This window comes from Amphiura filiformis, chromosome 5 (genome assembly GCF_039555335.1).
Source record: "Amphiura filiformis chromosome 5, Afil_fr2py, whole genome shotgun sequence".
NCBI classification, from domain to species: domain Eukaryota; kingdom Metazoa; phylum Echinodermata; class Ophiuroidea; order Amphilepidida; family Amphiuridae; genus Amphiura; species Amphiura filiformis.
Window position 1 is genome coordinate 7,837,892 of NC_092632.1, and position 17,667 is coordinate 7,855,558.

At 37.3% G+C, this 17,667-nt stretch overlaps 1 protein-coding gene across 2 annotated transcripts; it reads right to left on the reverse strand.

Annotated features, from left to right (window-relative positions):
* Positions 1-1,065: 1,065 nt before the first annotated feature.
* Positions 1,066-17,611, reverse strand: LOC140152566 (dynein axonemal heavy chain 12-like). 2 transcript variants are annotated; one of them, XM_072174955.1, is made up of 9 exons: positions 17,446-17,518; positions 15,115-15,337; positions 13,581-13,724; positions 10,619-10,864; positions 10,026-10,197; positions 8,657-9,309; positions 7,178-7,670; positions 2,440-4,628; positions 1,066-2,326 (listed from the first exon to the last, which is right to left on the reverse strand). In XM_072174955.1, the coding sequence occupies exons 2-7, from the start codon at positions 15,320-15,322 to the stop codon at positions 7,531-7,533; spliced, it is 1,563 nt and encodes a 520-aa protein (XP_072031056.1). In that variant the 5' UTR covers positions 15,323-15,337; positions 17,446-17,518; the 3' UTR covers positions 1,066-2,326; positions 2,440-4,628; positions 7,178-7,530. The 2 variants fall into 2 exon arrangements, with proteins under 2 accessions (XP_072031056.1, XP_072031055.1); XM_072174954.1 differs by lacking the exon at positions 1,066-2,326 and having other exon boundaries at positions 2,363-4,628; positions 17,490-17,611.
* Between the last annotated feature and the right edge of the window lie 56 nt (positions 17,612-17,667).

Sequence of the window (17,667 nt, forward strand, 5' to 3'; positions counted from 1 at the left end):
CTCTCCTTGCGTATGGCAGAACCATGCAAGTGTGAATTCTAAAAGAATTTCAATTTTAGTAGGTTGGTCAATTTACGAGGAAATAATTTGTTTATTCACAAAAGTTATTGAAATCCTGTGTGACTTTATATCAAAGGCAATCTGGGTTCATTAGGTTGTATTGTCATCATTGATGAATAGCATGAAATACCATACACTGACCTATTGGGGAAATCCTTCGTACAAAATTCCACTAGGGTACCTATATTGATTTTTATAATTTATTCGGGTTTTTTTTATATAAAAAAAGGGCAGTCAAGGTCACCTTCCAATCACATCCTAAATTACACAAAGTTGTTAAAAATATATTGCACCTAGAAAACAAAAATAAAAATCCGCTGTTCTGGGGGTGGATGGACTTGCCAAGTAGGATTGGTCAGTTGGGATATTGTTATTTATTTTCTGGAAGAGGCTAAATGACCCTAAAAATTTCTTGCAGAAACCATCCTGTTTGGAGTTGTTTTACACATCAAAGGCAATGGGCCCTTTGGAACCTAAGAAGTTGCAAGATTTGCTTTAAAAAATATTGATTATACAATACAAGATTGAAACCAAGTCAGTATGAAGGAATACCCCACATTTGATAATATGAATTCCTGGCCAAACTGTAAGAGGCTTTCAGAGATCCACAGTGACCAAACAATATGTAACATTTCCTGAAGTTGCTTAAATGTAGTTGATATGACAAAATAACTGAAAGGTTAAGTCCACCCTTGAGATTGCCTCCCCAATTGGATTTGCATAGAATTCCATATGGCCGGGCATAGAGACTTCAAGATTGGTCTCTCTTGACATAAAAGATGCCATGTCTAGCTTTTTCATTCTTGTTTTTTTTACTACATAGTAAATATTCTTAAATTTGCTAAAAAGATGACATGTAGAGAAATATGTAATTTTGGATTGATGGATCTCAGATTGTCCCTTGAATATAGGGATCATACAGCTGAGCTTAACCGGAGGTCTGTATTAATGATATCTGTAACACAGACTTTGATTTAAATTGAAACTACAAAACATGCATGAATCTTTCAAAATAGGAACATTTATTAAACTCTTTCTCAATGAAGTCAATAGTAACAGCTCATGGAAGTATATAATATCTGTTTGTTTACTCTTCACTTTTGAATACCAGTGCATGTGATATGATCAAGAAAATTAAATTGAATTGGTTTAAAACCAAATCTCATAAAAACACAAGCAGAAAGGACAAGACTGCTTTGAAGGTTTGAGATCTAGCATGAAAGGGCAGTACTTTGGACACCTAGAGAAAATGTCAATGTCAACTGCTATCATTTTCTTTTCTACATGGGTAAATTGCACAAAGGTGGGAGGAGTGTAGCAAAATAATCTGATTCCAAAGTTTTTGAGTTAAATTGCACCAGCTGTTTTGGTATAAGAATAAAAAAATATAGCCAAAGAACAGTATAGGTGGTAACCACCATGACATGGGATAGACTATCACTTTTTCCTTCATAACATCTAATGGGACATTATTTTATAAGTCAAATTTTACTGGGATTAAATGAAAAAAAAATGCAAGCTTTCTTTTGATGCCAAAATCTCCATTTGGTCACACTTCTTAAATGCTTCATTTTGCCATCAAAATTGGATCACATACTTGTTGACATACAGACAGATTCAGCGATGCATTGAAATAACAGAACTGCATAGTTATTTCAATTATTTCTCAAAATCAAACAGGAACTGGACTTGCTTTCCTTGATCACATCCGCTTCCAGCCTGATATTCTGAAAGCGAGGAGTGTATACAAACACACAGTTAACGAAAAGTACTGAAGTCAAATACCAATTCCTCTCAACATCTTCAGATTCTGAAGTATTTTGAATAAATATAGTACTGCTAGCAGTAAATGAGTATGCATATTGTTGAACTTTGCTTTCAATTTGTAACTATTTTTAAAGTTATGAATAAGAAATAAACTTGACTTTTAAAATAATTATTTGAGACTTGTGTCATGGTCATTTTATGTCTGATAAAGAATATTATTGCCATAACCCCATGTATATTTGACCTTTGACATCATAAAGTGTTCAGTCCATAACCATAGTCCAGTCCAACAAATGACCTTAGGCAGGTTTCATCGTATCACTGAGCAAGTCGTATCCTGTGCCATACGTCAGAGTGGCAACGCTCCTGAGATGACTTGAAGTCAACTCCAAGCGATTTGCTGCTTTGAGCCAAGTGGTAGAGTGACTGATATATATCGGTTTGCTGGTGGTGTTGCTGGCCTGATTGGGTACTGACATCAATAATATACAAATATTAACTGTCTATGAGTGTGATGGTCGAAATATGGAATGGAACATTACATCTTTCACCGAGTGATTATATTTCGACCATTACACTAATTTAAGACAGTTAATATTTGTTTTATATCACTCATGCATAAATTCTATTACTAAAATACTATTTAAGGTAGGAAATAAATTTTTTCATCAACATAACACCATGTTTTGCAGTGATATACTTCACATTTTGGGGTCCACCCCATAACTAAATCGGCGAGTCCAAGAGTCAGCGCATGGCTTGGCGCAAGCGCACTACGGCAGAGCACTATGATAGTAAAGACTATCACACGGAGAGGGTGATGGTAAAAATGATTAATGGTAATCAACCAATGAACTCTCTAGAATTTATGTATGAGTGATATAATCACAGTCGGCAAAGTGGCATGACAGTATGAAACCTGCAGAACTGTTTTGAGAGGGGCAGATAATATGTGACACGATCTGGTCTATAGGGGCCAAAGGAGGCATTTTTGAAAATTGAGTTACGGTAATTATTACATTAAACATACATTTAATGAAAACACCATTTAGCATACTTGGTTCTAAAGTTATGAAGTTTTTTGATGTCTATTTTCTTATGTACTTTATTGTTTTTTATTGTTTTTTATTGTTTTTTAACTCCATATTTTACCTTTATCTCAGTTTAAAATTTGGCGTCTTTTGGCCCCCATGGACCAGATCGTGTCACATATATTGGGATGACTTGTAAACTGAAATAAATTACTGCAGCTGCAACAAATTGCTGACTGTGTGTAATTTTTGTTGATTTAGTGTACAAATTGGTGCAGGTATTTTTGAATAGCCAGAAAGCTTAAAACACCCCAAGTGATGTTATATAAACAGTGCTAATTTCTGATATTGGCTTGTTAGTTCACAGGAAGGCAGAATTATTTCTATGGACTGCCAAAGTACCAAGTAAGAGAATGCTGAAGCCATAAATCGTATCAGATATCTACTAGACTCTGCTCAGCTTGTAATAGGCGGGACTCATAACAGCATGGATTGATATAGAATGGCGTACATACAGTTGGGCGCAGCACCTACACAAACTGTGCTTTGCGTATTATGTGGTGAGATGCACGCTTTTGTGAATTTACGCATGCGTAATTTGGGACTTGTATTGACTTGCGCAGTAACAAAAACCAAATAATTCTCGCCTATTACGAGCTGATTATAGTATATATATAAATTTAAAAAAAAATAAAATGCATGAGTGAACAATAATAGCCCAAGAGGAGTGATGCAAGTCAAGAACTTATATTGGCACCTGGGCACTATAAAAGACAACCACATGGGCCAACAGTGGTTCACAGCAGCTCAGGAACATCAAGCGTGAAGGGGTACAGTAAAGCATCAGGCGTGTGAAATAAGATGCTTATGAATTCTGCTCTTGAAGGATGGTGCACCATTGTCAGATATGTCTCAGACTACTCCATCTGGTAGGCTTTTCCAAAACGTGAACTGCAGGGTGGATGAAGGTCATGCCAGTATATGGTTCTTGAAACTGGTACAGTGAGAGAATGACAAGGCATGGAGCGGCCAGCTTTCCATAAACCACTGTGTTAAGCATTTTAATTGCAATTCAAAGTAAGTAGTCCACTTGGGAAAGTAGCAAACAGAGGGAGTATGGTAACTGAAAAGATCAGATATGAAAATCAATCGATTGTACACAAATTAATATAAATCAGAGTTTTATGTAAACACATAATAGCTAGAGTATGCACAATGGGCAAGTGGTCTAGGTCAACTTTTGAATAGAAGGATTTGATTTCAAAGAGCCATGCAATGACGTCCCAATAATACAATGAAGGCTGACAACAAATGAGCACAAATAACCATGACGTCATTGCTCTAGACAATTTCAGTGCAAGAATTTTGAATATAGCGTGTTGAGAGCCGGCTGTTTTTATTCGTTTTTATGGTCAATATGAGTTTGTTTAAAATAAAACCATGTGATTCGTGCTTGATAATTATTTTTCTAACATATAAGACATAATGTTGTAATTGCTGCACAATTCCATTAAGAATCTGGGTTATATTATGTTGCACAGTCGCAGGAATTTTGCAGGAATTATTTTGATTCTCACACATTATCTACTAGCTGTTGCAAGAATTGATTTGCATCTTTTGCTCATGAATTCTACCATGACCTTGTAACCTTGAAGTAGTTTTATTTTATTCAAAGTTAATGTTAATTACATGAGAAAGAGGGCCAAGTAATTAGCAAGTTGCCAATTTACATTGTCATCTTCCTCATAATTGCCCTATGGTGATTGCAGCCTTCTGCATAGACTTCTCCGTAGTCCACTTGCCATTGTGCATATTCAGGATTACCTTTGCAATTTTTAAAAACTCCGATTGTGTGCACAATTGATAGATTTTCCTGATCTATTCAGTCACCGTACGCCCTCTGTTAGCTTGATACCCAAGTGGACTACTGACATTCGATTGCGGTCAAAATGCTTAACACAGGCCCCTATGGCAAGAATGTCGGATTTTTGGCCTACTAAGAATAGCATGATGTAATGCATTTCATATAAATTAACCAATTGTGATGCAGCATTTCTGTAGTAGGCGGGGCCTTACCATTTTCCCGATAGTAATCAATTTCATTTGCATTATTGTGACCTCATTTTATGCTGTTCCCGTGGTGTTTGGCTCTCTTGCGGTAAAACTTCAAAGTTTGTTTATATGTGATGAACCAGTGGAAGAAATACGTTCATGCACTTGTCATGTGTGGTACAATGTACTGTACGTGTGTGGATAAATCCTGATCGGGTAAATAACTTCAAAAATGTGTCTCTACCGGCTACCTAAATTAATTTATAAACATAATTATTTAGCTCCGCTGTTTTACACTAAATTACAGAGACGGACCATGACATGGCCAATATCACCCGAGACTTCTTCCGGGAATTCTGCTGATGAGGCCGGGTGCGATACAAAACAAACTGCGATTCATTATGCATTCTCACTAGGATGTGAAAATTGTAAACTGGCTCAGGAAGAAGTCCTTCATCATTCCATGGCTGGTAAACACGTTTTCACCATTCTACCCAGATTTTTAGCAGGGGGGGCTCTCACAAAATGGAATTTGTTGATGACCCATTCTTTAGGTCAAAAAAAAAAAAAAAAAATACCTAGTTTCCTGGATTTTAATGACATTTTTTCACTTCACCTGAAATTATTGGGGGGGGCGGGTGAAGAGTATTCAAGCCCCCCCGTTCCTAAGCTACCAACTAGATATAATATGGGAAATATATTTTCTACCAAAGCAGCACCGTTTGCTAGGACTTTTTGTCGGGTGGGAAATCCGAGACTAGAAGAAGCACACAATTTGAGTTTACCTCAAGTTGGGAAGCAAAATATGAACGCATTTACATCGATAGTTCTAGCCAGGGACAATATTGTCTTCAAGGAAAGAAATTATTAGCGAAACATGGAGAACGATTCTGCGGATTATTAAATTATTGTGGTAATCATTTTTTTAAAGATAAATATTTCATAATAACGGGAAAATTAGTTCATGCCTCTCTTAATCCGTCTATATTTGTAGCTATTTTAGAATTTCGGACATGACTATTTACCTAATAGACATTATTTTGATATGGCCTTTGTAGCCAGTGATAGGGACTATACATCTTCTTTGAGCGTTATGTAACTAGCTAGGTTTGGCTGCATGAAGGCCCGGACAAAACGGCACACAAAACGTGGCTCTTTCCGTCTTTCGGCATGCCATTAAATATCAAAAGCACCTGAAGTAACTAGTGCTAATTAAGGGGGCCGGCATTTTCTTCCAAATTAACAAAACATCCGCGTCAATAAAATTGCGCCCCCCCCCCCCTATTTCGGCAACAAAATTTTATGCCCCCCCCCCTCCGGGCCCCCACCAATACACCTTAGCCCTTAAACAAACTAAAATTGTATTGAAATCAGTCTTTTGAATTAAAAATAAACAAACTATCTCACCAAATATTTTATGACCCCCCTATTTTTCTTTCCAAAAATCTATGACCCCCCTCTTCCGAAAAAAAAAAAATGCCAGCCCCCTAAAATAACAGAAAAGTCAACATTGTGTTGTGATGTGATCTTGCCGGCCTATTTTTAAAAACAATGTCCTGTCTCATGCCAATATTTTGCACTCAGTTGTGGGGTTGTGCACTACACAAGTGAGGTTCGTGATACCTGTAAACAGGCCAAGATAGATGCTATATGCAAATTAGGGGTATTTTCTCCTGCTGATCGATTTTGGCAAATAAATTGCTGCACTTTCCCACGGGCATGACAAATAGTTGGCGTTGTATAATTTGACTTTTCCATACAGGTATTTCTTATTTATTTGGGTTATTATTCGATATTTATCACAGTAAATACTAAATATAATCTTGATCGATTTGTACCACCGTTGATTTTTCTTTAAATAAATTGTATTATCTTTTGCCAAATGCAAGAACCCCTGTACAATTATGGACGAGACGGAAACTATTCGCTGTTTCTGATTGGTCAAGGGGTGGAGCCAATTTTATTCTCATCGTAGCGTCACTGACTTAACCGCAATCGTTTGTCCATAGTCGTATTTTTCGTGAGTAACGTTATTAGCAATTCTCCAAAATAAAACAGACTGCTAGAAAATCACTGGTAGGCATGAAGGGAGCCCTCTTTCAAAAAATATTAAAAAACAAAAGTAAGGCAGGACACAAATGATCACTTAGAATGCCTACATCTAGGGCAACTAGATTTGTTTAGACTATTTATTACATTATAATATCGAGATTGATAACATAGGCCTATTTCTAAATTTCTCAAAATTCGACTATGGCATAGTCTACCTTCTGCATAACACAGCCTCATCTCCAATTTGGGCAAAAATTAGATTTTGATCCAAAATTTTCACAAAGAAATTATATTTCGGGTTTCGGTATTAAATATAAAGCCTAATCTCCACAACCCACCTATTTCAAAGATATACACAAGAATAACAAGGCCTCATTTAATAAGTGATAATATAGTATGAGCAAATCTACAATTGTCTTTTTTTTCTCAAAATGAAGATGAGATAGTGTTACACTGAGCTATCAACTTTTCTTCTTTGGTGAATAATCTTACAAACTCAGTACAATATTAGTTAAACTTTTGGGTTCCAGTATAAAATTAAATTAAAACACTCTTTAAATAATTAAGTTTACTCTTTGTACAGCAAATATTCCTTAGTGACCCGAGTAATTGGAAGTGTCATTATGTTTTCTGGGTTGAGAAGTCGCTTGGAACCTACAAGTCTCCTGATTGTTATCCGACTGAGGTGCTGCAACGAAGGAGGATTTTCTAAAAACAAACAGACAAAACATCATATTTTGGTTAATTGAGCCAACATAATACAATTTAATATTTGATATATTTCCAGTTTGTGCTTTCTCTACTCACCTTGCCATGGAATTGATAAAATCATATTTGTTAGGAGCAGTGGCGTAGTCAGGGGGACAAGCTTTCCCCTGTGAAAAGTCTTGTCCCTCTCTTGTCCCTATGTGGGATACTGGCTGCCCTAATATTTAAGATTTGTAGGCCTTTTTAAGCCCAATTTCATCAAAGTTTGCTCCCCTGAAAGTTGTTTTGGCTATCATATCCTGAAAACACCAAAGGCCTAGCACACTTGGTTCTAAAGTGTTGTCACACATATTTTCTTATGCATCTTATTACTTTTTACTCAATATTTTTGCCTTAATCTTGATTTTAAATTTGCCGCCTTTGGCCCCAGGGCTTTGGCCCCATAGACCAGATCACGTCACATATCGTCACCCTGCTACGATAATTGCCTTAGTCATTTTTTGTAATTTTGAGAACAAAGTACAAAATATGGTTCAAGCATGCATCAGTTACATAATCACCCTCATTATTTCAGATTATTCTCTTTAATTTGACTCATTATCATGTGTTCTTGTGCAAAGATTGGTGAATAAAATGTTTAAGTGCATGTTTCAACCATATTTTGTACTTTGTTCTCAAAATTACAAAAAAATGACTTAGGCAATTAGCGTAGTAGGCTGACGATATTATATTGTAAAGTTTACTTGGCGGAAAATTTGCCTGTCCAATATCTCAAAAGTGAAAATGCCAACATTACAGCTATTTGTGGTGGAGGGTCACATACTTTCACTTATGTATGATGAGTTGAACTCAGTCATTCTATCATTTGAAAGTCAATTACAGTTAAATTATATAAACCTTGTGGTATTTTGGGGCTGTTGGTACGTACTTGCAATTTGTGCCCCTCTACTACTAGATATGCCACTGAAGTACTACATTGTACTCACCTATTAGATTCTTAATCTGGTCCCAGTGACTTGTATCAAGAAGCCTTGCTACCAGATGACAACATAAGTGTAAATTATCAGTAAACTCTGCTGCCATCTTGACTAGTGTCGCCATGAAATCAGTATTAGATGAAGTGAGAACACCAAGACAACAACCATTGCCTTCATGAAGACAACTCAAGTCAAGTTCCATCCCACAGTGTAACAAAAACTTGACAGCTTTTAAGTCTTGATTTTCACACAAGAGTTCAGGACCTTTGGACACATGTCCACAATTCACACTACAACCATGCTCAAGCAACATACGCAGGAGGGGTTCACTTGGAAATGCAGTTTTTAGAGGACAGAACATTTCTAAGCATTCCGTCTTGGCACCATTCTCAAGGAGACACTTGACGATGTTAAGATGCTGGTTCTCTATGGCATCAAGGAGAGGTGCTTCTGGATTCATGTGTTCCTCATCGACACCTTCACCATCTTTCTTTGGTTTATTGTTTACATCTTGTTTCTTAAGACCAGTGTTCACATCACAGCCAGCTTCCAGGAGGTACTTGATGACTTGGATGTGTCCTTGAGCACAGGCAAAATGGAGGGGTGTGTAGGGAGCGGTTTGAGGCGGAATGGTGGTTTGGGGATACAGCTGTCTTGCACATCTGTTGATAAAATGTACATAAAATTAGGATTGAACGTAAAAGCCTACTCCATTTTAAAACCACACCCTCACCAACAAAATCCATTAGTTACAGCCATTATCCGACAAGTTTTATTAAAAACAGTGGAGTTTTTGAATTCTAAACAAAATCCAAAAGTAGGGGCCAAATTGTGTAAAATTCAACGGAATTTCAAAATTATTCACAGTCTAACTTTAACTCTGCCATTTTGTGCAAGTTTCACATGTGCATAGAAAAAGTAATTATTCTTTTGTATTACACATACTTCCATATTTGTCTGGCAAAATGAGTTTGGATATTGTACCTTTACTTCCACATTTGTCTGGAGAAATCTGCTTTAGTGCATGCTTGTCTAAAACTGTAAACTTATAAGCCAACAGCCACATACACATGTTCTAAAATATGTTGTACTTGGGCAGAATTACTTGCACACTATATTGGTCCTTATGCATGACAATCCAAAATGGAATGATTGTGTAATATGCAGTAGTACTGAGGAATTCTGCTACCACTCTTTTGATTCTATTTTTGGTTCTTTATGACAAGCTCACAATAGATATCTTACTAAGACCCGTACTTGTAAATGTACGAAGCATCTCGATGAATTTCACTACATTAAGTGCTAAACATGCACCCTCTAGCAAAACAGACACATTTGTTAAAGACTTTGATTAAAAGTAGTGGCTTCTCCAACTGACCTTTCATGACCTTTATGTGCTGCAGCATGTAATGGTTTCAAACCATCTTCTGTCTCTAGGTTAGCATTAGCTCCATGACTCAGCAAAACCTCAATGCATTGTGGGTAATCCTCCTGAGCAGCAAGGTAAAGGGGAGTAGCTTTGTCATATGCTTGTGTATTGGCATCTCCACCTGAGGAATGAAATGCAATAATAGAGTATTATATCACTGAATGAATTGCAAGAAAAAAAGACCCTTTCATGGCCACTTTATGAGACTGAAACATCCAGGGGCTCTGCATCCTTTACCTCAAATCGTGACACATTTTGTTAATTTGGTTTTATGAATAGTGGCTCATGTTCATTCACATTTACTTACGTAATCTAATTGACCTTTTCAGTAAATCCCATAAGCCTTTGCGAGTACACCTGGGATGTCGTCATTTGACGTCACGCTGAGTTGCAAATGCGCAGTAAACGATGTTCAATAAACGATGTGCACATTGGCGCAGATAGGCGTGACATCATATTACAACATCTCAGGTGTAGTCGCAAAGGCTTATGGGATTTACCAAAAAGGTCAATTAAGAATTCCTAACTTAGCACATCATTACCTCTTTCTAGAATCAACCTAAGACACTCAACTCTTCCATACTGTGCTGCAGTAAATACTGGTTTAATCCCAAAATCATCTGCCAAGTCTAGCGGTGCACCAGCATCCAGAAGGTGTCTAGCCATAACAGTATTTCCTTGACAAGCGACCTCGTGCATCAGAGACCAGCCATTGCAGAATTGACATCTAATGTTGGCACCATGCTGTAGTAGAATGTCCACACATTCCTGGTGATTTCCTGCCACAGCTGAAAGATGCATAAAAGCCAAATAAAGACACAATTTGACATTTAAATTAAAACCTAATGATTAATTATTATTCAATCTTCTTTATTCAAACAATTTAAACATACAAATTTAAAGGTATAAAGAAACCAAAAAACATCCAAGACAACTGGGGCCTTTACTTTATTCAATAGCGTGCATGGTTAACCAGTCAGCACTACACCATTATTGCAGGGACTGTCTTTTGGAATTTGCACGAGAGCATTTAATAGCTCTTCAGGAGCCTACAAGGCAGGGGCTATTTTAGAAGAAAAAAGTCACTGCACATTGGCGATGTAAAGTCTCGGTGATCAACCAGCGGCGGTGGTGAGCTTGCGGGGAGGTGGTGTTGGAGGCAGTGGCGTAGGTAGGATCCTGCAATCATCAAAGACCAAAAAGCCCCATTTTGCGAGCGTTGCGAGCGAAAAAATTAGGTTGTTTATGCTTTCGTGGTCAAAAATGTCCAAACATTTGGGAAAAGGTCCAAAAAAGGTCCCCCTTTTCAAAATCTGCCACCTCCCAAAATAAATCCTGGCTACACCCCTGGTTGGAGGGGAGTTTCCCCCCTCGAGTTTTGGAGAATTTTAAAAATCACCCATCACTATTTTTTGACCGTATTAGTAACCCGATTCAGACACTTGACCTTGAATTATAAAGCAACACTTAGCCCAGTTTGCAAACAAACCTGCAAAATATTTTTATTTTGTTACTGTTTGAACACAGAAAAAAATCACCCACGAAATGAGTGCAAACAATTTTCCACTTTCACTAAAAAAATCACCATAACATTGAATTAAAAAAAGCAAATTGGCCGAAGGTCTAACAAAATGAATTTTCGGATTACCGCAGTTCAACGCTTTGCTCACTTGTAGGGATTATCTATTTTGTATTGGCAAGTTATCAATGTTGCGAGCTCAAACAGGTGGGGTCCGGGAATCCGCCTTATAATATTAGATCCCCAGGTGGAGTCGATCGAGGGCAAAGCCCCTGGCGGGGGCCCAGGGGGTAGAACCCCAAGCTCATAGGTTTTAACATTTAGGCCTTTTCAAGGCATCAGACCGGAGAGCTTCCCCTAAAACATATTCATGATTATATAACTTAGAAAGGATTGAATTAAAATCTCAGATTTCAGAAGGTCAAGATTTAAAAAAAAAACATTTTCAAAAGGGTACAGGTAACAATTACGAAGTTGTTCCGATGTCCTGCGCGAAGCGTGAAAAAATTAATGCTATAAATTGCAAATGTTTGTAAATTTGATCTCGATATTACGAGCAGGGGTGCAACTTTCCCCGGGCAACGTTCCCCTTTCCCCAAGATGTAGGTAACTGGCGTTGACGAATGACCACCCCATATAGCACGCACGTTGGCAACTTTGAAAGCTACCAGACCCTGGTTTAGGTGGTAAACACTGTCATTTAATAACAAAGCATGTGGGAGGGAGTTGTCGATACAAGCGGTTCACAAACTATGTAATGTGTATAACTATAATATACATGAGGCCCTTTAAAAATTGGGAGTTTTCGAAAAACATGAGGAACGGGGTGATGAAGTGTTAAGTGCGCGCAGCGCAGCGCGAAAATTTTGAAATTTTATCTGAAAGTGATGACAAGCATCCAAATTGAGTTTGTCAAAATGCATAGAAATATTTTAAGCACGGATTTTTAATTCTCATTGCACGGAATTTCAATCTCACTGCACAAACGTGCCAGGAGGCACGTTAAAATAGCCCCTGCTACAAGGAGAGCTGTTTTAGAGCTTTACAATAGAAAGGAGAGAATGGTCAACTAAGGACAGCTAAAAATCACTCTCCTATATCAGGTTTTTTTTAGGAGAGCAGTAAAGAAAGCGGTTGCTCTCGCTCTCCTCAAAAGGCAGTCCCTGCATTTGTGCAACCATTTCTTGTAACATCAAATTGTACAATAGTGCAGAAAACATGCAATTGCAAAACGGTAGGTCCTAATATGTTTATGCTTCAGGAGGGACAAAAAATAGGAGATATGGAGAGTGAGCCCCATTGTGTTAACAGTTTCCTGTCACTTGCATCACTGTGCTACGACTATTACCAGACCCATCTCATGGCTCAGTTATACAACATCTCAGCCAGTGTTATGAGAAGAGGGTCTGGTAGAGGTCTTACTAGGACCTGACACTTGCTGTCTTGGGTCCGGGGACTTTCCCCCAGGCTAAATTGAGAAAGTGATCTTCCCAGTCTGTGGCCTGGCTAGCAAGTCTTCCACATCCCCACTTATATACTTAACTTTGACTGTTTATATATGGTCCACAAATCATGAATATATATTCCATGGTGTCAAGATAACACAACTAAAGCCAAAAGTTAAATTTTTTTTATTAATTAAGGATAAAATTTAGCATCAAGAATTCCTTTTTATATACTTAAGATCTTAAAAGATCTTGAGTATTAAAAAACAATCCTATAAACAACAAAATGTCTTTTCTTGAATAATATTTGCATTAATTATGCTAATGAGATGAATATTACCAACTTGCACTGGTTTTTATCAGTCTAAAGCTTGACCTTTGCCAGTCTCCGAATGCAGGTACTTGAACATCAAAACAGGGGACATTACTTCATGCATTAGATCATATTTTAACTTTACTGCATAAAATTGGTGCAGACTGTATTTCTCCAAATGCCTGACCAAGCTAACCACCTTCCCTGCTTTAATTCTAACATATTACCTTGCAGCAGTGGAGAGCCCTCTTCATTATTGCTGATATTTGGGTCAGCAGCTGTTTCTACTAGAGTCAGCACAACCGGGTGATGTCCTTTCTTGGCTGCAAGCCATAGCGGTGTTTCTCCCTCAAAGCTACGGCAATTGATATCTGGAATGAAATAGGTCAATGTTGTTGCTTTTCATTTTTTCTTCTTCTTAACATAAAATGGTGCTCAATATAAGATGTTTGTCAAGTGTTACAATATCAATTGTTATTCAAGTACTTAGTGCTTCTCCCCACCCATCCCGGGAATATGGATAATATGATGGGTTTGTTATTTTTAGACTAAATTACACAAGCCCATTCAGTAATCAGCGCAAGTGCAAAAAAATTATAATTGTTTATAAATCACTTGAATGTGAAGGATAAGTCATTCAAATTGTCATTTGGTATTTAAAAACGAATAAAAACAGCTGGCTCTCAACACGTGATATTCAAAATCCCCGCACCGAAATTGTCTAGAGCAATGACATCATGGTTATTTGTGCTCATTTGTCGTCAGCCTTCATTGGGACGTTATTGCTCTAGACAATTTCGGCACAAGAATTTTGAATATCATGTGTTGTGAGCTGGCTGTTTTTATTGGTTTTTATGGTCAATATGAGTTTGTTTAAAATAAAACCATGTGATGATTGGTGCTTGATAATTATTTTTCTAACATAAAAGACGTACTGTTGTGATTGCCGTGCACACTTCCTTTAAATAAATTCCCTGACCATGGGGACCAATGTAGGATTGCAGCCTGGGGCACACTAACTGGTTAATCCTAATGTAATTCAAGCTTGCAATCTCGACCAATGCCCTACACATCCCAGGATGGAAGGAGGAGCACAGCTCGAAACAACTAAGCATCTGACATTCTGCGCACATTACCCTTCTTGCCTGGTTTTGTAGGAAGCGTTGAGAAGTAACCCAGGAGGACTTGAAGAGTGCATTAGAATAGATATTATGGATACATAGTAATAGTTCCTGTAATGAGTTCAGCATGTTATCAAAATAATGGAGTTGCCAAATATAATCTTCAGATTTTCAGGGAGAGGGGCAGGAGGGGGAAGGGGATGCTTAAGGATTTAACTGGAATGTCCACACTGTTGATTCAATGAATGTCACATGTGTACAGCTAAGGTGTGCCATCCATTTGGGCGAGGTGGACACAAGGCCTAATTGTAGGGATCAGCTATTTCTCAATGCAATGAAAAATGTGTAGCATTTTCATTCCAATTGGGAGGGTCTGGGACATGTCCTTGTTCCTAGCATGCTATGCCTTTGCATGTCTCTATACATGTACATCTGGATTCTGGAAAGGTTTTAAGTTCATTAACAGTCTTAAAGGCATTGAATGCCAGCCTCACATAGAACCGGTTTCAGTTCAGGAGGGTGGCGGTGTGGCAACCGGCTGTGCAGAGAGGGCCTGTCATCTTAGCACTGCACCAGTGCTATGCCAGCCATATAGAACCTTTGTAAACCAATTGAGAGAAAATTATATCTTGGTATTTACCATCAACTTCTAGATGAGGAATCAATAGTTGCACACATTTCAGCTGTCCATGGGCAGCAGCTTCATGCAGTGGGGTCCAGCCACGATTGTCCTTGACATCTACACTAGAACCACTCTGGATTAGTTTGGTCAAGGCGGAAACATTGCCAATCCTTGCTGCATGGCCTACGGAAGAACACCTATCACTGTATGCTTCAGTAAAATCCATCCTTATTCCTTAATGCTGAAATATTAAATAGGTATTTTCTAAATTTATAAGTTGGCAAACAAAACACGGTTGTTGGATATGATCATTTTTTAATGTTTCTAACAAAACATTACAGAATGAATACATGTTTTGTGACTTAAATAACAAGTTGTCAAAATTTGGTGATACATTTTTTTGGTCAAATTTGTTCATAATTTTTCTTCCATGTCTGCTATCTTGGATTTGCACAAAGAAATATAGAACAAAAAGGCAATTTCACAAGACCAGATCTCCGAATGCAATTTATGAAAACCAGTATTTATAAATGATTTTTTCTTGTGAGTATTAATTTGTATAAATCATGTACCGTAATCCATTTTCAAGGGTTACTGAAAAGGTGTTTTTTGAAAATACTGAATTTGAAACTGGAAATTAGTAAATTTTGTGCCATTTTTCCTTGGTGTCCATAATCTGTCCAAACTGCCTATTCAAAACACGTAACACGCATATAAAATTGGCCATAACTTCAGAACCATTTATCCTATTGAGGTCATTTAAATACTGAAATGCTCCATTTAAATGAGCTCTTTAATATAAGGTACGGTATGATTCTATTAAATACAGGAGAAACTAATTTTCATGATTCTAAAATACAGGAGAAACTAATTTTCATGGTCATCCCTACTATAATATACATGTATCTTATTTGTCACCAATGCGCTATAATTTTTGAGAAAAATACAAAAATAGGCACAAAATTGGGCAGGGGTGTAGTACCCCCTTAAATTTCTATGTACATTGTAAATATATATTGTGTTTGGGCCCCGGTTTAGGCCATTTTGGCTGACTAGCAAATGTGTTAACTGAGGCTTGCCTCTCATACACTAATAAATGCGTGTTCGTCACAACAGAAATTAACACAATAGAAATTAGCATCAATGTCACCAATGCGCTATAATTTTTGAGAAAAATGCAAAAATAGGCACAAAATTGGGCAGGGGTGTAGTACCCCCTTAAATTTCTATGTAAATATATATTGTGTTTGGGCCCCGGTTTAGGCCATTTTGGCTGACTAGCAAATGTGTTAACTGAGGCTTGCCTCTCATACACTAATAAATGCGTGTTCGTCACAACAGAAATTAACACAATAGAAATTAGCATCTCGTGGATGCGCAACCAATCTTTAGAAATAAGAAAATACACTTTTAGACAGGATTGGTTCGTGTCGGACTGTGGCGCGCTGGTAGTAAATTCCAATTTTCTTTGCTTTGCCTTAGACCTTAGTTGTTCGGATCAAAAATAATAGGGGATATATCTGACAGTAAAAGCTAACATTTTACAAAGAAATGCTAATCTATTTTGTATGAAAATGGTATACCAGTAAATAATAAAATAGGTATGCCAGGTGAATTCAAATTTGCCATCAAACTGCATCATTTTATATATCAAATTAAAGCCCTTGAATAAAGAAAGCCAAAACTGAAAACCTTTCTGTCATAGCACTTTCCGTAGCAGAGTTACATCTTGTCAAAGATTGACTTTCATCAAAAAGATTCTGCTACACAATGTAGCAAAATTGCTTTTTTTAATGGAACTGATACATGTATCAAAATTCCTCTAAAACTCCATGTGCGATTGTCTTACTCTTATCACCATAAAAAATCATATATTTGGGTCAAGTGAAGTATATAAAACATATTTGTGAATTATGTAGGTTTCCTTGACCAGCCTGTTCTTTTAAATTTCTATGTACGTCATATATGTATTGTGTTCTAGGCGAATTTGGTTGACTAAAGGTTTATTCAGATTTCCTTTTACAATTAAAGCGTGCTGGCTATACTGAGTACTGCTAGCCGTCCAGCGCGTATTATTTGCACAAGGTCCAATCCAATGCACACGTATATAGACGCGATGGTTAAGCTGTCAAAGGAAATCTGAATAAAACTTTAGCAAATGTGTTAATTAAGGTTTGCCTGCAAAAATGCCTGGCAAATAAAATATGGGGCCTTTGCCATCCACCATGATGGGCATGATGGCTTTGAAATTTGAGTAAGCTTAAAACTGAAATCATTTTAAAAACTAATGCATTAGCACTTTTAAGAACAGATCTAGGCCAGGGATTTAGCTTTAGGTTGTATAATTACCTATGGGGTTAACGAGTTATTTATGAAGCATAAATCCAACTTACAATTACATGCTATACAAGTTCAACTGCACTCACATGTTGACCTTCAATTTGTTAATTGCTTTCCATTTACGCATGCGTACACACAACTTGTACCCTTACGACTGACCGTCAGCAACAGATGTTTTGATTGGTGCTTATAAACTCATAATTGGGTGAAGTGGAAAACCAACCAATCAGA